The sequence below is a fragment of the Carettochelys insculpta genome, chromosome 24, assembly GCF_033958435.1.
Source record: "Carettochelys insculpta isolate YL-2023 chromosome 24, ASM3395843v1, whole genome shotgun sequence".
NCBI classification, from domain to species: Eukaryota; Metazoa; Chordata; order Testudines; family Carettochelyidae; genus Carettochelys; species Carettochelys insculpta.
In genome coordinates, this window is record NC_134160.1 from 1,441,137 (window position 1) to 1,466,760 (window position 25,624).

The following is a 25,624-nucleotide window of genomic DNA, read 5'->3' on the forward strand; positions in this document are numbered from 1 at the left end:
CCCCACAGCCACACTAGGACAACAGCACCAGCTCCTGCCCGCGCTTGTGCCCCTGGGGGGTTGTCCTCTGGGATTCTTGTGAGGTGTGCTGCAGGCTTGACCATGGCTCTGAGCTGAGACTCAGCCCTGTCTGATGCAAGGAAGTGCCACCACTGTCTGTCCTCAGCCTACCAGTCTGGCTGCTCATCAGAACCCACTCTGCCCTGCAGCCCTAATCTGGGTGTGTCAGGCAACTGGCAACAGCTTGTCTGGACATGCTGCGGAAGGTCTGGTCTGCTCCAGTAGGCTGACCAGCCGCAGCACTCGGGACTGCTGCTGCAAAACTGGACCAGGTGATGGCCAAAGTTCGTTTGTTTTAAAAACAAGAGGCAAAGAAATACTTGGTGAGGGGCTGACACTGGGCCTGCACCCACTTCAGTCCCACAGCCTGGGGTGCTGTAAAGAGTGTGCCAAGGGGCACTCAGCAGGCTGGTGCTCTGAGCATCTGCCACCTCTCAGACACGCCTCACGCTGCCTGCTCTCAGCAGGGGATGAATTCCACGTATCCATTCCAGCAGACTGGCGTTGGATTTTCCGGGCCTGTGTTCCCGTTCTAGGAATATCCTGAGCTGTGCGGGCAAAAAAGTTCCCTGGAATAGGGAATTTTCTATCCATGCTGCCAACCACTAGTGGGAGACAAATTCTGAATGGGTGATGGGGAGGATTTGTCAGGCATTGCAGTTGTGCAGCCAGGAAGGAGCTGTACTGTGTCACCTCTGCACCCAGCCAAAGCAGCCCAGCTTCGGAGTGCCCTGCAGCAAAGCAGTGGAGAAACTACTTGGGCAAACGCTCGGAAGAAGGAATAAAGTCCAGCAACCTGCCCGTGAGGTAAAGCACTAACATGGTGAAAGGCATCAGATAAATGGTCCACTACAAATTAGACTGTTCACCCAGCTCCAGGCCCAGATGCCAGCTTCTCCTCCCCCAAGCATCCTTATCCTGCAGCCAGGAGGGTCTGTAATTGCAAGCCAGCTGACTTGCCAACAGACCTTCACAGGAGTCATATGCTGCTGCCATCTCCTTTGTCCCATCTCCAGTCCTTGTGGGAGCATCTGATCCTTCTCTCCCTGACTCAGGAAGCCTTCAGGAGAGCCCGGTTATATTTTGAATTGCTCAGTGTGTTAAGCAAGGGGCAATATATGAGCCATTTGCTTCTTAGGCATAATTTCTTCAGTCTACCAGGCCGAACATGTTGGTCTATTTTGCTCACGAGGAGGAGGCTGATGGTGAATGATGGAGACGGCTTACGTTTCTGGGTTTGAGTGGAGTCCCAACTCCCAATTTAGCCAGACTGGACTGCAAACAAGGCAGCTTGCTGTCATCTTGGATGCTAGGACAAGTCACCTGCCAGGTGCACACAGAGCAGTTCAGGTTACCCTAAGTTCTCCCTGGTGATGGGAGCACAGTGCAAGTCTCTTACCACTCTGCTGATGTTTAGACTGGGAATAGTTTGCAGCAACCAGGGCTTGATGAATCTCTTCAATAGCTTGAAGAATCATATTTCATAGCCCAAGACTGGGAGGAGGCTCTGGAAGCAAGTCCTCCTCCACCACCCATCTTCCTTGCCCCTTTGCTGTGGGACAGATGAAAGCAGCTCAAGAATCTCACTGGAGCCTTCAGGGCATCTGCTGCTCCGGCCGCCTCCTGTGCATTTTGGACGTACGTTACACAGGTCAGGCTAGTGGATCAAATGGTCCCATTGGCTTTAAAATTTCCTCAATTTCTTCAGTGAAGCCAGTTTTTAGCTAACTATCTCAGCATGTCCCATCTCCAGTCAGGACACAAACTCACTTGCTCGGCTGGGGCAGCAGCCACCCCTGGCATCTGAGGTTTTGCCTGGGGTAGAACAGGGGAAAAGTTGCAAAAATTCTTTTGCATTTGGAAAGGAATTTGCTTTGAGTGTGTTGGTCCCTCGGAGGCAGCTTTCTGGGTGAAATGCCAAAGGCTTTGCACGGCAGGAGCCCCAACTGGAGGCTTGGAGTGGGATGTAAGTGGTGCCTAGACAGGCTGCTGGCCCTCTGCGTGCAGTGAGAGTTCTCTGTGAAAGTTCTAGCAGCTGTGTTTACAGCTAGGAATGTTTGCCTAGATAGGGAATTCTGCAGGACTGGAGACGGCTCTCACAAGCCAGTTTTGAATTCTTAATCATGACTATGTGAACCAGAAACCTGCTATAATCAGCAAAGGGAAAGCGACCCTGGGATCTCTGGGTCCAGCTGAAAGGAAGAGGGGTGGGATTCCAGAGGCTGAACACTTGCAGTGAACCGAGGCTTCGTTTGAAATGGAAGAGGTACCAGGGCTCAGACAATTCTTTCACTGCCATAACTGACATGGCCAGGCGAGAGGCGCCAAGGTGAACATCAAATACTGCAGCGAAAGGCATGTGGGAGAGCTACGGGCTGAGAACGGGCTGCAGAAATGGTTTGGTGGCTGATTTTGCACTGGGAATTCCTTCGGGAGAGTTGGTCCCTGTCTGCAGGTGGAGGAGGAGCAGGAGGCAGGACCTGCCAGATTCAGTGTTGGTTGTAAGTCCTCTCCCCAGCTCTACATTTCTCCTGAGTCTCTGCACCTGTGGGAGTAGCCAGAGAAACACTTCCCAGAGCCCAGCCCTCTTCCTTCTCTGCAAGGCCCTGTCTCTGGCTTGCACATGTCACCCTGAACTCCTCTGCAGCAGGGTACACGTGGGCTCACTGGTGGGTTTCACATTTGGGGCCTAAGCCACATCAGGCTTCCTAGACCAAAGGCCAGGCACAGAGTCCCAGCTGGAAGCCCATGCAGACACCAAGGAATTGGAGCACAAATGCTTCCTGCAGCCGATAACCATCTCGCTTGAATCACAGACACAGGGTGGCTGGAGCCGTGCAGCTGTGGCTCTGTGCATGAGCCACTATTGTTTAGTGCATGGTAAGAGCCCAGCCGCAAACCTCGCCATGAATGGAGAGACTATGCCCCCTGCCCCCAGCTGTGTTCTGTGTCACGGGTGGGGACTCCCCAGAAGCTGCCTGGAGCAGACGGGATCCTGTCCTGCTGCCCCAGGCACTCGTCTGGAGCAGAATACTTTGCGCTGCCTTTGCCAGCCCTGCATCCCTCCTACAGCACCTCCATGGATTTCAGAGACTGAGGATGTGGGCACCAGATGTGCCCAGATCCAGGATAAACTCTGCCTCTGCAGCAAGTTCCGAACCTTGCCTGGCCCCTGTGGGTAAATGGTAATGCTCATGCCAGGCCAAAGCTCCGGGCATGGGGCGCCGTTGGCTGTGGATGTTGGGAGCTGCTGGTGCTGCTCCTCCTGCAGCGGCTGGGAAGGGGATTGCACGTTAGTGTGGCCAGGGCGTGCGCTTTGCTGCAGATGGGCCCAAATCAGCAACACAAGGTTTCTGCTCCAGACCAGATGGCACCATACGTCCCTGCGCACCTGTGCGCCAGCAGGCTGTGGGGAGGGGCTAGAGCGGCCCCAGGATCAGGCCCACATCCCTGCTTTGGCAGCAGAAGCACTTGACAATGTTTGCACAGCAGCAAACAGCCCTGCAGGCCCAGCACACGGCCGGGTTTACATAAGCCACCAACTATTTATTTGAAAATCCCCTGGATGCTGCTGCGGGCTCTCCCAAGCAGCTCATGGGAAGTGCTCCTGCCGGGCAGCTCCACATGGGCTGCAGCAGGGCTGGGCTGAAGTTCAAGATCACGGGATGGGAGGGTGGCCATGGCCCTTTGCCACATGTGTGAAGAGTAGTTCATAGCCATCAGCATCATCCTGCAACCCAAGCAGCCATTAGCCTTCCATTTTAGCATCACTGGCACAGCCCCTGGACAATATGGGGGTCATGTCCCCTCCAGTGGCAGGTCCATTAGAGAGGGTGGCCTACTACTGCCACAAGCCAAAGGACTTCCTCCTCGAGCTGGCATGGGTGAGGGCCGTAGCTTAGTGCTGGGTTCAAATCCTGCAGCTGCCAGGCTGCGCTGTGGTGGCAGGGAAGAGCAGACTTCCCCAAATCCAGCTCCTCTGGCCAGATCTCCTCTGGCCAGCTCGGGGGTGGCCCTGTGACAGGGGGCTCTCCCCGACCCTGGGCACCACCAGAGGCCTCTTTCCTTACGCTCAGACTCCCAGAGCAGCTGGCCCAGAATACCTCTTGGCCATGGGACCCGTGTTTGGCAGTGGAGTTGGCCCCTGCCCAGCACTGTCCCTGGGGCACATTCCCACCTCCAGGCCGGCTGTAGCTGGTTGGTACCTGCCTGCCAGTAGGACTGGAGGCTGCGTGTGCCAGTGCTGGTGGGAAGCCAAAGCCTGAGCACTGTAAACAGCTCCCTGGCTGCTCCTGGTGGGAGGGAGCGGCTGCCGCGCTGAACTTCAGGAGGCACCTGCAGCTTGCTGCATAGCTGAGATGGGCAGCATCGTTTTTGCCCAGCACTGGCTGCAGATTCACTGTGGAGGCCTAGGGTCAGACCCTCTGCTGGTGCAAATGGACATGGTGCCATGGAAGCCAACGGAGCTACAATGATTGACACCAGCTGAGCTGCTGGTGTACAAACTCTGCCAAAAACCCCATTGCCCTCTGCACGAGAGAGAGCCTGGCACCGTGCGGGGGAGGCACGCGGGCCAGCCCAAGCGCTGAGAGCTTTAGAAGCAGCATGACCCCACTCCCAGCTGTTCTACAGAGGTGTGGGGCTTCCTGGAGCCCACACCGAGTTCCCGCCCCGTTGAGACCGGCCCTGGGCACACCAGTGACATGGACTTATTCTAAAGGGATTTAAGTCATTTTCTATTCATTTGGCCTCACAGAGCAAAGGTCGTCCCCATTAGTCCCCCACAATGGCAGCAGGACTTGGGGGGGTGCCTTGCCTGCTGCATCCAGAAGCGCTGGGTCAGAGCGTTCTCCTTAGCTGGGACCTCTCGCTCCCTCCCAGGCACACGATACACAGGAAAGCCCACCTCCTCCGTCACTTCCAAAGAGAAGCTGCACACTGCCCCCTTGGCAGCACTGTCTGGGCAACACATGTGTGTCTGGAGTCCAGACCAGCCCTGCCCGGTCTGCCTGGTTGCTAGGTTGGTTTGCAAATGCCGTCGCTGCTGATTGCATCCCCTACCCTGAAACCTCCCCCTTCTGGTTGTCATTGCTTAGTCTAGGGAGTGTCGTGTTAGAGGTGGGAGGAAGTGTTTTTTACAGGGAAAACATGCTGCCATTTCCACATCATTTGTTCCAGGGTCATCAAGATTTTCTGTGAGACCATGGACCTCACTACCACTGAGACTAGAAACTTAACGAGGTCTGATGCTGAAAGGAGGGTGTTGGAAGGGAGAGAAAACTCCTTGTTCAGGGCTTAAACCACTTGCTATTAGGAATTAGGATGAGACCTTCCTGAGGACAAATTCCTCTACACTGCTGACCGCAGGGTTTCTTCTCCCACCCTCTGAAGCAGCCGGTGTTGGCCCCTGGCTGATCCTGCCTGGCCAACAGGTCTCCTGTTCCTGAGTAAATGCATCTGCTCTGGGTCTGGTCAGTGGCACTGGAGTGGGAAATGTTCCATGTAGGTAGGGCACTGGTCCAGGACCAGTAGTATCAGGCATCATTTCTTGGCTCTGTCACAAGTCCTGTGTGGCCTCAGGCAAGTCACTTAATCACTCTGTGCTTCAATTCCCCAGCTGCACGACAGGGATAATAATTCTGCCTTGTCTATTTAGGCTTTAAGGTCTTTGAGACAGGGGCTGTCCCTTACAATGTGTGCAGACCGGCCAAAGGGGAGGGGACAGCTGTCCTGAGGACCAGAGATTTAAAAGCACCCAGGGCCCTGCCTCCACTATATTAGCAATGGCAGCAGCCAGAGCCCCAATCCCTTTAAATTGCCATCAGACTGCCCAGACCTGCTCCTTCCAGGAGCCGCCTCCCACCAGAGTCCCAGTGCCCGGCAAAGTCCTCGACCACCCTGAATGTATGAGTGCAACAGTAGCTCAAAGCCAGGCCAGCAATGGGCTGAGCATCACTGTAACTTGAGTGTTAATATATTGTGTCCATTTTACAGACAGAAAAAATGGGACACAGAGTTAAGAGACTTGTTCAGAAGTCGTGCAGCAAAGGCGTGGCAGAAGCCTGCAAGGGCTCAGGGGTCCTGTCTTCCAGTTCCTTGCTTTGGTTCTAGGCATTGCTGGCATCTTTCCTCCAAGGGGTCTTTGTTACACACTCAGACATTTCTCTCTCCTGCTCTGCAAACTGCACAGATGCATTTGGGGTGTCTCAGATTGGCCCTTGCCCTCATTCACATCATGCTGCAGTGGTTTTCTCACAGGGCCATCCTCTGGCACTGCTTCCGGATTGGGGTTACAATGCTGTGACATCAGCACAGAGCTTGTTAATTAACCTGGGCTTGCCCTGCTGGCTGGACTGGCAGCAGAGGTGTGAGACAGCCTGGAGACAGTAACTCCTGTGCATGGTTTGGTGTGTCTATCGATTACATCTGGTTCTGGAAAACAGACTCTCCAGAGCACTCTGCAGGGAACGAGAATATTTTCACACTGGCCTTGAGCCTCGTCCTGGGCAGAGCTGACTGACACACGCCGTAAAAGCCGTTGTGCTGCAGCTGGGGGCGAGTTTCAAATTTTGTTGTGCAGGAACTTTTGGGTTGTGGCTCTGGCCTGGGATTAAAATAACTCTCAAAATGTCACAATCTCTGCTGAGCCGGAGCCTCTGAGTTTTGATCTGCCCAAGGGACAACTGACCTGCGTCTGTGTGTGGGAGGACAAGCAGGGCAGCATGAAACCTCAGTAGCTAATGGCCACTTTCCCACAGTACGTTACTTGACATTCCATGAGGCCCACTTGGCACCTCTGAAGCTGGCAGCCTACAAGAGCCCCTCTGCAGGCTGGCAGCTATGGGGCAAGAAGGGATCAGGGTTGAAAGCATTGTTGGTAAATTCTACCCAGAAACAGGGCGCCTCTTATTCAACGTAAGACTCATACTCAGCCCTGTTAGTGTTCTCCAAGGAAAGAGGCGCTATTTGTTCCTGAGCAAACCGGAACTTTTGGATACACCTGTCAAGTAACTTAGCCTGTTAGTATCCTCTCTGCCCCACCAGTTTCTGCCCTGCCAAGGCTTCATACTGTTAAGGCTCCCTGCCTGCTCATTCATTCGCTGCGCACGCAGGGATTTGTGCAGTGCCCAGCTGAGCTGTTTACGCACAAGACATAAAATGCCATTTATTATTCCATATGGTTAATCTCTTCCCTTTCCCTTCCAGTTTGTACGTGTGTATTTGGAGGGTACAAGCAGCTAACGTGTACTGAGTGCCAGCCTCCAGATGGGACTCAATCCAAGCCCCTGTGCTCCTTATGGGGTTGAAGGCAGACTCATGTTACCTGCTACTTAAGTGTCCTGTGGCTGAGATGATGGTGTGCAGATATGGTCCCGTACCAACCCCCGTATACAGACATCCTGTTCTGAGCCAGCCCAAGACGCACTAGCAGGAGCGAAGCCCAACACCACGCTGTGGAACGGACTCTTCCCATCACCCTGCATTGGAGGCACTGGGAAGTTACTATGCAGCTTGGACTATTCCTGGTGGTGGTTTTTCTAAGTGTGATGGATCTAGCAGGCAGCAGCAAGCTGAAGAGCAAGAGACAAAGACGAAGTACGTATGAAATGCTTTTCTCCTCCAGCTGCCTCTCACGCTGCCAACTGTGAACATCTGCCTGTGATGTGCCCCCAGGGACAGGACGGGGAGGGCAGGGGCAGCTGTTGTTTAGAGAGGGGCTGGCTCACGGTAAGCAGTACAGAAAGGGGCAATAATGCGAGAGCCTTACTGTGCCCAGCATATGCTAACAGACTGACATCTCACTCGGTCCCCGACTGCGTGAGTGCCTCAGGACAGGAGTGGGGGCTGTTTCTATCTGCCAGATCAGCACTTAAACCCCACAAGGCTCCTGACTAGTAGGCTACATCCCTTTCTCTTTCTGGCAGAGAGACTATTTCTAAGCATCCCCAGATGGCTTCCTCTGCACCCACTTTTCTTCTACCAGCTGAACTGACAGCTTCACAGCAACTTCCTGCACACAGAATGGGAGCTGGTTCCTCCAGCCTCCCCTCCTGATCCTGGTCCTACTCTGCATGAACAGGGTGACTTAATCCCCCCCCACACCCCCACCCACTGCCCCAGGTCATGGGATGCCTGTCAGACTCTATTCTCTCTCTACAAGCCCATCACCTGGTGGTGATGCCCACCAGTCCAGCTCCACATTGCCATTAAGGACCCTGCAGCATTAGGGCCAATAAGAGGCCATGAGCAGCTACGGCAGTATGTAGAAGAGGCACAACAGAGGCACTAGCAATTTCTCTCCCTTCATGCACACAACAAGGGCTGCAGGCACCTCAGGAAAGTTCCTTAAGCTGAGGAGAGCACCAAGAAAATTGAAAAGGGGGTTTCTCTCTAATCTGAGCCCCAGGAGATACAAATGGGTGGAGCACTTAGCCCCTCTCTAGCAAAGTACACAAATGCTGAGCTAGTGACCACAACAGCTAGTAACTGTCTGAGCAGTAACTGTTACATGTCAGCCTTAACTAAGTCCCTGCCTCTGGCAGCCCCATGGATGACTCTTGATAGCCTTCCTGCAACACCCACCACACCTCTCAAACCTAATGACCCACACCTCCCTCCTTTATAGCCTGGTGACAGCTGGTTGGCCCAGCAGCCAGCATGATTCAGCAGTAATTATCCTGCTTCCAGGGGGTGCTGCGGGCTGGGCCTCGGTTGGCTCAGCAGTTGGAGATGCATCTCACATGGGCTCTGTGGCCTGATCTGCACACACACTTGCAAGGCAATGACAAAGGGGGTGAGTGACTTCAAACCGCATTAGTTATTTTGGTGCAGGTTAGCATGCAGCATGGCAGGGGCTACCGCTCTCCGGCCAGCTTTCTACACAGACCTGCTCCGGTTTAACTAAGAGTGCCTTTTAAATTGCCACCCTTATGGGGATGCACCTTTGTGTAGACACTCTTAGGTCACTTCAGCAGCTTCAGGGCATGTGCAGGTGCCTGTTAACTTTAGCTCCAATTTTAAACTGAAATAAGAATATCCACACGGAGGTTTGCACCAGATTAGCTACACTGATGGGAGTGAGCCACACATGGGAGGAATAGCTTGAGCATTGGCGTATTAAACCCAGGGTTGTGAGCTGAGCCTTTCAGGTGGTCATTTAGGGATCTGGGGCAAATAGATTAAAAAAAAACCTCTTAGGCATGGTGATGGGCCCTGCCCTGAGGGCAAGGGGCTGGACTCAATAACCTCTGAAGGTCCCTTCCTGTTCTATGAGACAGGTATATCTGCCCCCTGACTGAACTGCCCTTGTTAACAGTGGGCCTAGGCTTGCAAAGTGACTCCCTTGTTTTCATATGCCCTTGTGTGTCTCTGCCTCCCTCCCTCTGTGCTGTCCACTCCGTGCATCTGACAAAGTGGTTTTTATCCAGGAAAGCTGATGCCCAAGTACGTGTGTTACTCTTTAAGGTGCTCCAGGACTGCTCCCTGGCTGTCATACTGATATAAGTTGAACGGGTCCAAACGGTGCGTGTCTGTGAATGCTGTGAGAAGCTGGCAGCCTTGCTTGCTACGGGGAAGGCATGCTGCCGTGGTTAATGGCATGAGCTGCGATTCCAACTGGGTCTCCATGAAAATCGTAGCTGGAGGAGGTGGGGATCTGTGAGCCACACAACTGGGCCCTATCTGCCCGTGTTGAGCTGAGCTAGGGCATGTCCTGTGTCCTTGCCATTGCAGTGACACCCTTCGTATGCAGCTAGAATAAGCCAGGCAAGGTCTCCCCCGAGTGCTGCTGTACCCCACTCCCACCTTGAAATGGTAACCAGTGCCAAATTCATGGTTCCCATCAGCAGCACCGCTATACAAATGGTTCCAGCATCCTGATGCCTGAGAGTAATGCACAAAGCGCAGCGAGGGGCCTGGCAGAAACATCATGGGGGGAAGCCCTCTGGCCTGGCAGACTTTGCCCCAAAGATATTGATCCCTGGTGCAACTTCAGGGGCATCAGCAGAGCTACAGCACGGAGCACTCTGGGCCACTGCCCCCCTCCTGTCTTCTTCTCTCCTGGTCCCTAAAAGAGAAGAGCAGTGGTGCAGTGACAGTGTCTGTGGGGGGCGGGGTGAGGGCGTTCTGAGAGCCACTGAATCAAACTGGAACCTGTGGGCATGATGGAAGCCACTGTCAGCCAGGGGAGCGGCAGCCCCCAGCTCCCCTAGTTCTTGCACCTATGGAGGGGAGTACAGATGGGCTGGCCATATCTGCAAACTGAACAATGGAGCTGGTCTGAACAAGTCCATGCAGAGAGGCCACTGTCCGCCCAGGCTCCCCACTTCCTTTCAGCCTGTCTATTGCTCACTGGACCCTCCTGCCAGTCTGTAAAGTGGCTGGGAAACTGCACGCCACCCCTGGCCCTCCCAGCCCCATCCACTCTGATGGCCACTGCCAGTCCGTCTGCCATTGGGGCAGCATGCGGATCCTGGCCTTGTGGCATGTGGCCTTTGTTTGGCAAGAGAGGGCACTCAGAGAGGTTCCTGCCCTGCTAGGGTGACATGGAGGAGATGGTAGGATATGCTGGAGCACTCGTGAGCTGTTAAACTTGTGGGGAATGCAAAAGCCAGGGACCCGTGTTCTCCTCTCCTCCAGGAGCTCACCACAGCCTTTCCCATTCTGCCTTGTTACATACAAATGGGCAGGCTGAAGCACGCCAATGGCCCATCTCGCCCAGTGGCCTGCCTTCCAACAGAGGCATGTGCCAGGTGCTCTTGGGAGAATGAACAGAACAGGGAACTTTATCAAGTGAAGTTGTGATCCAGTCTGAGATTGAGGGACAGTCAGAGCAGGGGCTTGTGTCCTTGACCAATCACCACAAGGGACCTGTCCTCTGCAAACTTAGCTAGCTCTTTTTTGAATCCCCCTGTACTTATGTCTTTCACAGCTTCCACTGGCAAGGAGTTCCACAGGTTGACTGGGCATTGTGTATAGAAATACTTCCTTTTGTTGGTTTTGAACCTGCTGCCTATTACTTTCAGCTAGTGACCCCAGATTCTTGTATCATGGGAAGGGGTAAACAACCCGTTCTTAACGACTTTCTCCACATGATTCCTGAGTTCACAGACCTCTCTTGTATCCCCCATCACTGTCTCTTTTCTAAACTGAACAGCCTCAGTCTTTTTAACCTCCCTTCACAAAAAAGCTGCTCCACACCCTTAATCATTTTTGTTGCCCTTCCCTGTACCTTTGCCAACTCTGATCTATTTTCAGAGAGGGGACGGCCAGATCTGCATGTAGTATCCAAGGTGCAGGCATACCATGGAGTTATATAGTGGCATTATGATATTTGCTGTCGTCTTATCTATTCTTTTCCTGATGGTGCCTAACATTCTGTTGGGATAAAAGGGAAGTCCTGGGATATTATAAATTTTGGACCAGATCCTGTGCACCACTTAGGACAAAAAAAATCCAGAGTTGCCTCTTCGTTTGTGGATTCCAGCACTAGTTTTTTCCAAGAAGCAGATATTGAAGGTGTCCAGAAATTTTATCTCTGCATTCCGTCCTGAGGTAACGTGTCCAGATGATATGGGGGTAATTGAAATCCCCCCCATAATTAATGTTTTTTTTATAGACTCATTAATGTCCTGGAGCATTTCACAATCACTGTCCCCATCCTGATCAGGTGGTTGCTAGTACATTCCTATTGCTAGACTCTTATCATGCTAGCATGGCATTTCCATCCTTCGAGATTTAGTGGTGCCACTGGATTCTTTTTCTTATTTTGCTCTTGTGACAAACCACTGGACAAAGAGCCTGCGGCAGAGCTCTGTCATGGCCACCCCACCTAAAGAGGATTATAGGAGCTGGCTGAGCAAACCCAGGCCTGATGGCTGGCAGCTGTGAGCCCCCACAGCAGAGGGGTTAGAGCAGGCAGGCGGAAGTACAGGAAAGGGGAAAGAGGAGGGGGAGAGTTGGGCCAGGCTGGCCAGCTGGGGTGGGGTGGGGTGGGGTGTGGAAGGCTCTGCTACCCTGTAGCCGAGTAACCAGAGGGGTTTCTGTGACTGACTGTGTATAGGAGTGGTGGGACTTAACACAGAGTAAGAGCACAGGCTCCTGGAACTGGAGTGATCTCCTCTGAGTTTGTGGACAGAACAAGGGCCTGGGGTCCAGGAGTGCGAGAGGCCCTGCCACACTATATTTGACTCTGTACTTTCCTTCACCGATAATACTAGTCTCCCTCCAGCATGACCTACTCTGTAATTCCTTTGTCTTCTGTACTCTGGTATTACCACGTCCCATTGATTTATGTTGTTTCACCAGTTTCTGTGGTTCCTATGACCTCAGTATCCTCATTTAATGCCAAACACTCAAGTTCACACATCTTAGTATTTAGACTACTTGTATTTGTATCCAAGCACGTATACGACAGGTCAATACTTAGTTCTCTGCCTTCGTGTGATGTGACAGAATACGATTCTATTTCATTGACTCTTTTGCTTCAGTCCCTGCCTGTACTTCATGAGCATCCACATTCTCCTCTCCCCTGCAATATGGGGCATTCCTAGGGCATGTGTGTGCTCCCTGCACTGCTTGTGTTCTGACAAAAGGAGCATTTCCTCTCCCGTAAGGGTTATGATCACCCAGTTACCTAGAGTCTGGCACTCAATGGCTTACGGGAGCAGAGCCAGGCTAGGGCACTGCCCTGGAGCTCAGTATTTCAATGCTCCTCTTGCATGAGCGAGAGCTGGCTGAATGAGAGCAGTAATCACACAGGAAGGGCTTGGCAGGGTCTCAGTGCTACCAGCTGAGCAGGGAATTAGCTCCCCTTTTCAGCTGCTAATCCAGGCAGCTCAGCTAGGAAAACAAAGGAGCTGAGTTTCCTGTTTAAAAAACAAAACCCAAACCCGGTTGGCCACTGCAGAGGATGTTGTGGCCAGAGAATGGACAATGGCATTCAGCCTCTGGAGACTGTTGTAGAGAGGGCCTCCGGCACCAGCACACAGGGATGCCACCTGAGTCCTTAGTTTTCTCACATGCTCTCACCTGCCTCCTTGGGAGCCTCCTCAGAGGAACCTGGAGCAGCATGAGCATTGCTCCATAGTCATGAAGAACAAGCCCAGGACTGCAGCAAACAAGAGACTTTGCTCTCAGTGGGGCATCCCCATTCCATTCCAAGCCCAGCGCAGACAGAGGGCATGTGTTAGCCTGATTCTCTGCCCTCCTGAAGTTTACCTGTGTCTTTATGAAACAGCTCCGTATGGAAGGAATATACCTACTTACCTGATACCTGGTTACATACAGGGTCCTACAGCCAAACACTTAGTTACAGAGATCTTGGATGTATGGCATGTAATAGGCATAGTACTGAAACCCAGTGACCAAAAGAGTTTGGAGAAGTCACAGGTAGAAATCGCCCCGCTCTTGAATCCATACTGTGTGGGGCACTAAACCCAAAGCCTTGTCAAGGTGACAGCACACCCCAGAATGGGGAAATCGATGTTGTCCAGGTACACAGCTGCTGGTAAGGTGATCCACTGGCTTTTAGCTGGTAGTGGTTGGCTACTCATGAGTGCAGGATGCACAAGCTGTTCTGCAGCTGCCACGCTAGGGCCTGGATGGGTCTGTTTCCAGCCCAGCGTCATGCATGCCATTTTCACAGTAACATTCTGTGTTTGAGACCTGAGTGAGACCCTGCAAAACTTGTGGCTCAGAGGGGAGAATGGGGGAAGTTTGCTCTGGGGACAAGGGCATAAGTCCAGGCCGAAGTCAGCAACTGCCACCATCTAACCAGCCTTTGGTGACGCCTGCAATGAGCGGCGCTCAGTCCCCTTCCCCACTGGCACCAGTACCATCCTGATAAGGCACATTGCCAGTCTTAGTGCAGAGACCAAGTGTTAGAGGGACCTGCTGGGGATCAGGGGGCAAGTCGTGACTTGTCTGTGCTTTTACCCCACCCTGACCCATTGCCTATCTAGTGTCAGGACAGGTCTTTTTGGATTGTTCCTTGTGTGATTGCAGCACAGTGAGGCCCCGACCTCTGCTGAGCTTTCTAAGTGCGATAATAATAAGTAGCAATAATGGACAAAGATATGGGACACCCCTCTTGGCCTCAGAGGTGATCCCTGGTGGTCAGGGCCAAGCCCCAGTAGAAGTGGACTGGAAGGGCAGCAGGGAAGGCTGCAGTGGTGATACCCGTGTGTATACAAGTTCCAGCACAGCACACCCTAGCACTGCGTCAAGCAGCCCCATTACCTACCAGAGCCTCAGGGAACGGCCCCTGGGATGAGGTGCTGCAGTCTGTAGCTCTGTGCAGTGCAGGGCTGGTTAACCTCCGCTCCTCTGCGTGGCAGGGAAACAAGAATGGATTCGATGGCAGGCATTACTCAGGGAGGGAGCCCCATCCATCAGCACAGCCTCCCCTAGACAGGTGAGAGAGCCTCTCAAAAGACAGGGAAAAGGTGTCACAAAGCAGCCCCAAACCTTTTGCCCCTGGCCTGTATGAGCAGGCACGCTGAGAGCAAGAATCAGTGACCCCCTTCCCCCTGCTCCTCCTCCAGCAGGTAAAGGCTGTTGTGTATTGAGTTGTTGCAGTGACAGATCTTGTTCTCAGGGTAACTGAGTTAGCGCATTAGGGGATTAGCTCAGCTGGTTTGGGTTGGTCCTAGTTTCCTCTGTGTGATGGAATCGAGTGGAAAACGTGCAACTGCTGCAGCTGTCTGTGATCAAGCAATTTCTTCCAAAACTCAGTGACTCCAAACAATATAACAAGGGCCAGATTCTGCCTCCCTGCACTCCCCTGTGGCTCCTTCCAGTGCAGCTTGTAGGAGTCCCTGTTTGGATCCCAGGGGCAACTTAGGCTTAAAGGGAGAAGGGTCTAACCCCAGAATTAGGGAGAATTTAGTCCTGACCTCTTGTTAGAATTTGTTCTGTTGAGTCAGGACATGGCTCTGATTTCTGTTGCATTTTCTGGGCTTGGAACGGCCCCCATGTCCCAAACAGAAAGGAAGCCATCCGCAGATGCCTGGTTCTGACAAGTCAGAACACAAGGGCTACGGAAGTGACCCCTGGGGTTTGCAGATTGTTTGGGGAGCAAGAGTGAGGCTTGTCTTTCCCATTGCAAATCCAAGTCCTTCTACTCAGTTACCCACCTGGACTTCAAAGATTCTGTCCTTCCAGTGCTGGTTTTGGAGGCAGAATACATGCACTATTTAAAGTAAAAAAAGATGTAGACTCTCTATAAACACAGACAATGCTTATATGATTAACTAATAAATAACCTGCATTCTAGCCTGCAAAAATATTATTAGTTTCAAAACAATGCAGCGTTTGTATGATAATTAGAAGCAGAAGATGTGCAGACATGAAAATGGACAGTTTTCTTGGCCTGAGGTCATGGCCTGAGAACGGGTCTCAGTTTGGGGGCAGTAAAATCTCCCTCTGCCTGATGTAACTGACATAAAAAGGAGGCTTTGGACCTGACCTGACCTGACCTGAAGCAAAGTGGAGAGAGATTTGGCTGATTTCCCTTTTTCTGGGCTTAGATGGGTCTCCTGTTTTGGAGTCTGCAGACATGTGAGCCCAGTTTATTTGAAGCAGGATGCTGCTCACCACGGAGGCTGGTCCTTGGCTGACCTGACTCCCTGCCTGTAAGGTACATGGCTGCAGGAAGATGAGGACACATGACTTTGGACTGAGCAAGTTGCTCCAGGAGCCAAGCCAGGCGCGTGATGGCTCCCACTTCAGGCGGCTGGATGCAGATGCTCCCAGCCCACGTCAGGAGCATGACCAGAACGCACAGAGACACATTCCCCCTCCCTGCCCTGGCTGCTGTAGGGATGCCACCTCTCCCGGGTGTGGAGCAATTGCAGCAGTCCCAGATCTTGCTGCAGTTGCATGAAGTGAGGCTGAGAAGAGTGGCAGGGCCCTTTCTCCTTGGTCATCTCATCTAACCAGCTCCACTTGGTGGAAGCTGAGCGCCTAAGCTGAATTTTTATAAAGTACTCAGTGACGTGGTGTCTGGTGCCTGTTCTGGAGCAGGCGCTGCCGTGAGCGGAGTACACTGCCCTTCTGCTTTGGAAGGATGGGAGGAAGAATGGACAGGGCTGCAGAATCCTTGAGGGCTATGTCCCTTGTGCTGTAAGCTGACCACAGAGGAGTCTGGGAACCTTTACCTCCGCAGGGCTAACTATGGGTTTCTCATAGCAGTTCCAATAAGGGCCAGTGCCGGCCATGGCAGCTGAGATCCTGAGGATGCTGAGCAGCTTTAGCTCAAGAAGCTGGCTAAATCTGACTGCCGTGGACATATGCTTGTGTCCCATTGAGGCAGATGCTGGCCAAGCCTGGAAGGGCCTCAGGAACAGATGTGCATTGGCCACAACAAACAACAGCGCTTGTAATGGCCACAGGAACAATCAATTATTTATCTGGGTTTGACTCATTTTCTCTGGGCAGCATATAAGTTGGGACATGAGCTCATTCCATGCATTAAATATTAATGGCAGGTCTCCAGGGAGAGGGATTTGTTTCCATGATGCTGCTGATTGGCCAGCAAGGGTCAGTTCTTACCAAGGAGCCAGGGCAAGGGAGCATTTCACCATGGCAATAAACCACCTCAAAGCAGCAGGAACATTAGTTCACCTCCCACGGGAGGGTGCGTGAGCTATTAGGCCCAAAGGCCTAGGACTGCTGGCTGGCAAGAAACACTTAGCCCTCTTCATAGGGGCTGTTGGACTCAGAGATGTCAAATGGTTCTCAGGAGCCAGCTTGAACGGGGTCACATTGCTGGCAGAAAGGATGTTTCGTGATTCTGAAAACGTCCTAGCACAAAACCCAAAAGTGGGAACCTTTGGGGCTAGTTTCAAACGAGAAGCTACAACAGGGAGGAGAACCAAGGCAGAGACTGTCTAAGTGTTCCATGTTTGGCTCTGCTGATATACCTCCATCCTGAGCTGCAACATGCTGCGCATTCGAACCCAGTGCCCCACCTCCCACACATGAACACCCAGAGCTCTGCTCATGCACCAGCAGTCTGGCCTGCGGTGGCCTTTGCTATGCCAGTCCTAGTTCTCGTCTGCAGCAGAAGCAGCCAACTTAGCCAGTGGTTTTGTCCTTTGGACACATGAACGTTGGAGAGAGGTGGACCCAGCAAACCTTCTGTTGGGGTTTGAATCTGGATTCCCCAGAGGCATGTACCTAAATTAATATATCTCCAGGCATGTGCCAGGGCTGACAGTCCATCCTCTCTACACCATCCTGAACTTAGCAACTTAGCAATGTATTGTCTAACATCAGGTTAGATGGGATAATCGGCTCAGCCTGATTCCCTCTTCTCAGGGGACTTCTCGTGTCCCAGTCCCATCTTCATTTACCCAGTGGAAGTTTAGCACTGAATCCTGACCCAGGGAACGATGGGCTTGCGCTTTTCATGTTGCATTCGCAGTGTTATGAGATTGCAGGTTGGCAGAGCACACAGTTCTGGCCAAGGCTGACTGGAAGGGGTTGGGAGGGTGAAAGGTTTTGGTTTGATAGGCTGCTACAAGGCAGGTATCACCAAACAGAAGACAGACTGGGTGAGCTCAGTAACACGGAAGTGTAGGGGGTTCCCATAATCTCTCCAAATCTCAGTCTGCTGATGCCTACGGGAACCTCTTTCTTGCCTGTTATTTAATCATAATTCTGCTACTTTTCCCCTCTGGTCCACCTGCTGGTGTGGCCAAGGCCCCATCCATATCTGATGTCACACCCAGTCACTGCTGTGGGCTTCACCGCAGAGATGGGATAGACTGGAAGGTGGAGCCCCAAACACTCCTGGCCTGCTGTCTCGCAAAGAAAAGGTTAAAGTGAAGGGGAAATAGGCAATAGGGGCAAAGGAAAGGCCTGGAAATGGGAGCAGGGAGGTCAGTGGCCAAGCACCCAGCTTATCTGGGGACAGAGCCATGTCATCTATTTTTGACACCCAATAATTTTTTTTGCAAAGAATTCTGGAATGCTTGCCAGCTGCTTCTGACACTTTCACGATCAGGCCCTGTGCCAGATCCACTCCACAGGAATTCCACGCCTGCTGGGCTGCCCTGAAAGGCAACGTCCTCTGCTTGTGTTTCGAAGAGGCAGCTTCCTGCATATGTGAGCCATTGCCAACCTGGAAAGAAGGGTGTTGTCCTGGCCGTTTGCTTGCCAATCCAGCCCAGGGACCCTAATGAATTGCCAGAGGGCCCAGATGGGGGGGAAGGGTGGGATTAGGGTGCTGACCCCACTAGCCAGGTGAACGTGTTTTATGCCCGGAATAGCAGATCAGCACCAGCGTGAGAGTGGGACGTATAACAAGCGCTGTTACTGCCACCAGTTCCCTTGGACAGTCTTGTGTGCAACATGCGTGTTAATCAGCAGGTTTCTCTCTTGCCTTTTCAGTCAGTTCCGAGATGAGTCAGGGCTGTGCAAAAGGCTGTGACCTGTGCTCCGAGTTCAACGGGTGCCTGAAATGTTCCCCCAAACTCTTCATCCTGCTGGAGAGGAATGACATCCGACAGATTGGGGTCTGCCTGCCATCCTGTCCGCTGGGCTACTTTGGTGTTCGCAATCCAGACATGAACAAGTGCATCAGTAAGTGCCAGGGGCTGGGAGAGAGAAAGCTACTCAATAATACACCCCACTAATGGGTCTTCTCCTCCAAGGTTTGCGGTCCAACCCTTACCTGGCCCCAGCAGGTGGAGACATGGGCAGAGAGGGAATGTGGGCCAGAGAATACCCACAGAAAGGGATCCCTTCCCAATTTGCAGCTTGCAGCCCTGGGGAAGGCATGAGAGCAGAAGAGAGATTTATCCCGTTTTGCACCTGAGCTGGGCGTGCAATTCTCCCTCTGCAGTGGTGGCTGCATTTCCACCCACAGATGCAAAGTCCCATAGGGACTTTTTGAAACACATTAGAAGCACTACGTGCCCAGGAGCCTTAAATGCCAGTTGATGGCTCCTGCCAAGGCAGGGTCTGTAGAATCTGCAGGGAAATGAGTTTATCTAGGGTTGGAAAGAGCACACACCGACTGTTGGGCATCTGACGGTTCGGACATCCACCCCTCCTCTCAGCTATTGAATTGAGTTTGGCTTCTTTGTCTTTGGGCAGAGTCCCACAAGTCTCAGCTTGGAGCTGATTGCTGTCATTCCTGTTACAAAGAGCCAGATGTAGAAATTAGGTGTGTGGTGGGGGGCAGAAATGTGGCTTGGAGAGTGTAAATCAGTGCAGTGCTGCTAAAGTCTGGGGCACTACACCCAGTTACCCCAGCCGAATGTCTGGCTCAATGTGCTTAAACCCACTGTGTGACTCAGCGGCTACAGACAAAATGGCCCATGTTTGGTTTGCTAGCAAGGGGCAGAGTAGGGTGGGGTGAGCTGTCTGGCAGAAAGAATTAGAGACCGTCTCTAATTTGGGCCCTTCTCGTTTTGCTGTGTGAATGGTCTGGCTTACCCCCTCCTCCCCTCTGGGTGGGAGTGGTGATAACGTACCGATGTCACAGCTGGGCTCACAAGGTAATGTCGGTGTAGCTGCAGGTGTGGGTGGGTACCCACATGAAGATCTGGATCAAGTGCAGCAGTAAGTGCCAGGGGCTGGGAGTGCTCTTACTCCCAGGGTCTTGTATGGCACCTGGGGAACAGGTGTCTTTTCCTTCGTGTGCCCATCCATATTAATGGGGTCTTTGGCCTGGGTCTCTCTGTCTTCCCTTGGAAGAAGAGGGGCCAACAGAAGCACTGGCGAGTCAGCTGTTCCTACATAAAGTCCTGAGGTCATTTCTTAGCAGTTTCATAGAACTGGGTCTCAGCGGGGCAGGAGCAGGTTCCCCTGGCAGGTGTGCACCCATGGGAGCCATGGTGAGAGCTGCAGGCGCAGGGCTGAACTGGGCTGGGCTGGGCTGGGCTGGTCGCCTGGAGGGGTGGAGGCTGGAGTGTGAAAAATTGGCATAAAAATGATGAGGGGACTAGAGCACATGATTTATGAGGAGAAGCTGAGGGATGTAGGCTTATTTAGTCTGGAGATGAGAAGAGTGAGAGAAGATTTGATAACAGTTTTCAACTACCTGAAGGGGGATTACCAAAAGGATGGAGAGAGGCTGTTCTCAGCAGTGACAGATTGAACAATGGTCTCAAGTTGCAGTGGGGGAGGTGGAGGTTGGGTATGAGGAACGGCTCCTTCACTGGGAGGAGACGAAGCACTGGGATGCATTGCCATGGGAGGTAGCGGAATCTCCATCCCTAGAGGTTTTTAAGCCCTGACTGGGGTGATTTAGTTGGGATTGGTCCTGCTTGAGCAGGGGTTTGGACTCAATGGCCTCCTGAGGTCTCTTCCAAACCTCTGGTTCTATGAGTGTATGAATTGGGCACCACAGCTGGCTTCTGTGGCCCACACTGCAGCTGTATCAGAAAATAGCAGAACCAGGCTCAGCTCATTGAGTTCTTCCATTTTGACTGATTGTCCATTACACTGAGCCGGGACCCAAGCCACTTGCAGTCACATTGTGAAGATACAACCTGGCATAGGCTGCTGACTATGGGATCATTCAGCAGAATGGCTGTCTTGCAAGAAGAGGCAAGGGCAGAAAGAAACCAGTTTCCTTCTTGGCAGCACAGCCAGGCCTGGTGAGTGCCCAGAGGCATATGCTGGCTTTTTGCAGATTTTGTGGGGCAAGGAGGACTCTAGTGAAGCATCTAGTCCTCCCTTTGCACAGCTGCACTCTTCCATTCCCCCCTCCAGCAGGCAGTGCCCAATCTCCACCTAGAAACGTAACATGACTGCAGCGCATGCTCTCCAGTTTCTGTAAACAAAGGCCATGGAGGCCTGTCGAGGGAGGCTTTTCAATCATGTCCAGGGATCTGCTGATTTTGGCCCGGGGTAGAATTCTAACGGCGTGTCTGATTTTTCCTTTTGCCTCCCCAGAATGCAAAATTGAGAACTGTGAGGCCTGCTTCAGCCGAAACTTTTGCACAAAATGTAAAGAGAGTTTGTACTTGCACAAAGGGAGATGCTATTCCACCTGCCCGGAAGGCTACTCTGCTGCCAATGGCACTATGGAGTGCAGCAGTCCTGGTAAGTGGCATTAGAGCTGTTCTAGCTGTTGCTTTGTCTGTAAGGCAGGAGTCCTGCAGGCCCAGCATTGTGTTGCCTGTCTGCATGTGATCGGGTATTAATACTCGCCTGCTTTCCTGGCTGCCGCACCACCGCAGTGACATCCCACTAGCAGCAGTCACAAGCTGGGGTGCAAGAGGGGGCAGCCCAGGAAGTTCCCTCTGCCTGTACATGATTGTAACGATTAGCAATGTAGCAGGTGCGTTCTTGCCCATGCATCTCTACAGCAGGTACAAGGGACCTGGATATCCCCGAAGGGTTCAGCAATACCCAAGAATTTACAGTTGATGTCGAGAAGCTTTCTCTTCCTGTGAGACCCTCACAGTAAAACTGGAGGAGCTACAGTCTTTCCTCCCAGGAACGCGTGACTAGTGATCTTTGCTGCCTGGAGACAGGCTTTCCCTGTGAGACACATTTGAATCCCCTGTCACATACCTGCTGCACTGAGCAACCCCAGGCAAACCAGACTCCGCTGATTCATTTGTTTGTCCGTGATTGCATATTTGCATCTTCAACCCTCCTTTTCCTTCTTGAAAAAAAAAAGGCAAACAAAAACCAACCCTACAATAATCGGAGGTTTAACTCAGCAGGAAACTCTCCGCTCTTGGCAATTTAGTTATAAGTTGCACAATGCGTGAGCACTGATCGGCTTTCTGCGTCAGTTGCTTTAAAGCGTGGTTGTGGTTTGGAAAATGCCAATATACCCTGCAGGGGAAAAGGGTGAGCTGCAGCAGCATTCCAGGGAAAGTGCAGCTGGATGCTCAGCCCTTTGGAGGAGTGCAAAGCCTTCTGGGACCCTACTGTCCCTGTTTGCCCATTGGTTCTCAGCAAACACCTGCTGCTGAGACGCATGATCTAAATGATGGCCTCATGGATATAGCAGCCCCAGGCAAAGCGCACCTCTCCCTTGCTGAAGGCCCAGAGGGGTGCAGTGAGAGACAAAGACCCGAGCGAGCACACACAAAAGTTATCCATGCAGAAAACATAGAACTGCGACCGGCTCCCCTTCCTGGGTGCGACTGGCTCTTCCTGTGACCTCAGGCCCATCAGTCTTTGTTTCTAAAGTAAATAACTTTGGGCAGGAACAATGCGGGACCATGCATTTGTGGAGTGCAGGGAACCTGGGAGCTAAGCCGGTGGGTCCTTCAAAGTGGGGGACATGTGGGATGTGTGCAGGTCTGGCTGAATGCAGTCCCAGCCATGGGACTATGGGGGGTTCTGGGGCTAGGCAGATATCTGACTTTGCAGATCTACCCGTTCTGTGCATCCAGCTTCACCTGGGGGAGGAAGCAGGTTGGCAGTGACCCACACTGGGGTTTGCCACAAGGAAGGCCCCACACAAGTCTAGAAGACAAGCACATATAAAAAGCAGGAAGGGACAGTGGTGACTTGTTCTTGGGAAGGCAGGTGTGATGTGCTCTGGAGAGACGGGGACCAGGCTCAGCGGGTTCAAAGTGAGGCTTCCCATTCCCCTGCTGGGCCTCTGGGACCCTGCTCTGCAGAGAACTAGCCTGGAGGGTCACTATCCCCTAGGGAGTGATGCGCTGGCCTCCTAGCTGAGGCTAGGTGCAGTCAGAGCCTTCTCCTCAGGCACACTGACTTGGTAAATGGTCCCTGCCCTTGGCCAGCACAGCTCTGCGTGGTGCAGCCGATAACTGACCTTCGGACCCCAAGCCTGTTGCAATGGGCCAGAAACCCCCTTCACGAGAGGTTTTCCCCAGCGTTCTGGCTGGGGTGGGGTGGGGTGGGGTGGGGGTAGGGGGGAGTATTGCACCTTGTCCTCCCACCCCGCAAGTGGTTCCTCAAACGGAGGCCGCTCTGTGGGAGAGAGACGTCTGCCTTGGGTGGTGGGCGGTGCAGGCAGGTGGTGGCACAAGGGAGGGGAAAGATTCTGGGGGCGTCGGGGCCCTGGGAAAAGTGGCGTTTCCTCCTTACTCTCTCGTTGTTCAGCAGCGCAATGTGAAATGAGTGAGTGGGGCCCCTGGGGCCCGTGCTCCAAGAAAAGGAAGCTGTGTGGTTTCAAGAAGGGGAATGAAGAGCGATTGCGGAAGGTTCTGCAGACTCCCACTGGGGAGGTGTCCATGTGTCCAGCCACCACAGAAATCCGGAGATGCACAGTGCAGAAGAGCCAGTGCCCTGAAGGTGAGCTGACACCAGGGCCTTCTACCCTCTCCCTTTGGGGACCCATTTGATGTGCTCGGCACAAACAGTTTATTTGACTCCAATCGTGTCCAGGGATCTGCTGATTTTGGCCTGGGGTAGAAGGAAACTGACAAGGGCAGTTGAGACCAAGGGTCAGAGCAGGGGCAAACCTGGGGCTGGCAGCAGCAGAGGAGTTCGCAGTCAGGAGCCAGGCTGGGGTCAATAGCCAGGCATGCAGGAGCAAGGGGCAGGGTCTCAAGCAGAAATGGTGGAGCCCAGGCAGCCAGCTTCTGAGCAGGTGCAGGAGGCCTGGCTCTGTATGGAGAAGAGCTTGCCAGCAGGCCCTCTGCTTTATCCTGGGAGGGTCCAGCATCCCCAACTCTGCGGTCAGCTGTTGCACTGTCACAGGGCATGAGGCGCTCTCAGCTGGGCCAGACTCAGGCCCGCCCGTCAACAAGTGTCAAACTTCTTCCTACTGTACTCCAAGTCAAGTTAGTGAGCCAGCATGCCTGCAGTCCCTGCGCAATGGCAGCACTGCTAGCCAGCTGGGCCAGAATGCCAGGCAGTGCCCCCCGCACCAGTTCTTTCCATCTGCATGTGGAATAAATTTTCTTATGTGCACTGAGGCACGTGCAGATGTGTAGCACTAGTAGAAGCACACGCTGCCGGCTGTGGGCACTCTGCTAATTCACTGGGCAGCACCTTGATCTCTCCTGGGTAGCTGCCCAAGCGCTCAGCTTCCTGGGAACCCGGGACTGCTAGGTGGTCAGGAGGCAGTAGCAGAGCTCAGCTCCATGAGCAAGCAAGATTCCATTCAATACCCTCACTGTCGCTCCTTTGCTTGGTTTCAGGGAAAAGGAAGCGGAAGGAAGAGCAAGAAAAGCGTGACAACACAAATGGAAACAGAAACCAGAAAGACACCAAAGAGGCCAAATCTGGCACCAGGAAAAGGAAAGGCCAGCAGAGAGGGACTGTGGTCCCCATGACGCTCACCAGCCCTGCCCAATAGCTGCCCCTTTGCAGTCACATGATGGCATGAGTACATTGCTGCTATGTATATGAAAGCTTTACTGACCACAGCACTGCTACACAAGAGACACATCCAGACAGACACAGGATCGCCTCCGCATGCCGAGGGCTGACAGAGACCACATACATATGCAACATAGGACTGCAAAGTGCAAGCGTCTAAGAAGAGGAGTAAGAAAATATAACAGTTGAAGCTTAAATGGCAAGGACTTTACCACAGAAGCTGGGGAGAAAGTGTGAAGCAGACTGGTGGGCAGGGATACAATATTCCTAGTATAATATCTGAAATAGAAGCCAGCCACATAAACCCCAGTGTAACGCAGCTTCAGCCAGAGACTATAACTGGTTTGCTACTATTCCAATCACAGGATCTGGAATTGCGCAGAGGCAATGGCCTGTTTCTTTTCCCCTTTCCTTTATTTTATGTTTTAAGCTGTATGAGAATATATGTTAAACCTTTGTGAGAGGAGCTCAGAGATGTCTGCCCTGAAATGTCTCCAAAAATTTATTTCAAATTAAAAAAAAAATCCAACAAAATGACTTCCAAATTTCCGAGTGTGTGGTTCGTGGCTCAGCCCCCAATGAGGCTTGTGTCCCATGGGGCAGGGCCTCACTTGCAGAAGGAAAATTCATAAGAACTTTCGGAAAATCACATACAATGTTGCCAGATGCATCCTAGCCACAGGCTGGTCATCATTCACTTTTACAATCCCTGTCTGTTTCCAATGAGCCCCACTGGGAATTTCCCATCATGCAGCCAGGTGAGAAAATTAGAGATTACAGTAAACAACAGGTTGGTTTGACACAGTGATTCTGCCACTAATCAAGGCTGAAAGGCTTCTGTGCTGAACTGAGGAAGGTGCTGGTCTCTTTGTGCCGACTCCTCCTAACCCTAATAGGGAAAAGTTAAGTCATTCAGTCTCCGCAGTGGGAAAAAGTGCAGAACTCTTAAATCCATTAGAAAACCATTCATCTGCATGTCGCTAAGTAGCCTGATTTAGGATTAGCCTCCCCATTTCCTAGGAAAGATTTAATCACTGGGGTGAAATTCACTACTGTGTGGGATAAGGTCTGTGGCCCAGTGGGCTTCCAAGAGACTGAAGCAGTGCATACACTGTGTGCAGCCCCTAAAGTGCTTTGGGATTTTACCCAAAGCATTGTAGTTGGGCTGCACAGTACGCAGCTTCAAAGTGCACATCCCTTAGTATAGATCAATGTTCCTACTAATTTTTCCATTCATGGGCAGAATAAATTTTGTTATGTGCACCAAGACATTCATGGATGTGCACCACCAGTA

General features: G+C 52.5%; 1 protein-coding gene across 2 annotated transcripts in view; it reads left to right on the forward strand.

Annotated features, from left to right (window-relative positions):
• Window positions 1–25,069, forward strand: part of RSPO1 (R-spondin 1) — a 35,678-nt gene extending 10,609 nt beyond the window's left edge. The window contains exons 2-6 of one of the 2 annotated variants that reach the window (XM_074976349.1): window positions 7,267–7,656; window positions 18,454–18,645; window positions 20,968–21,117; window positions 23,107–23,298; window positions 24,150–25,069. In XM_074976349.1, coding sequence (XP_074832450.1) covers window positions 7,566–7,656; window positions 18,454–18,645; window positions 20,968–21,117; window positions 23,107–23,298; window positions 24,150–24,307 — 783 coding nt within the window. In that variant the 5' untranslated portion in view covers window positions 7,267–7,565 and the 3' untranslated portion in view covers window positions 24,308–25,069. The remainder of the gene's footprint in view (window positions 1–7,266; window positions 7,657–18,453; window positions 18,646–20,967; window positions 21,118–23,106; window positions 23,299–24,149) is intronic. The other variant, XM_074976350.1, reaches the window with a different exon arrangement.
• Window positions 25,070–25,624: the final 555 nt, after the last annotated feature.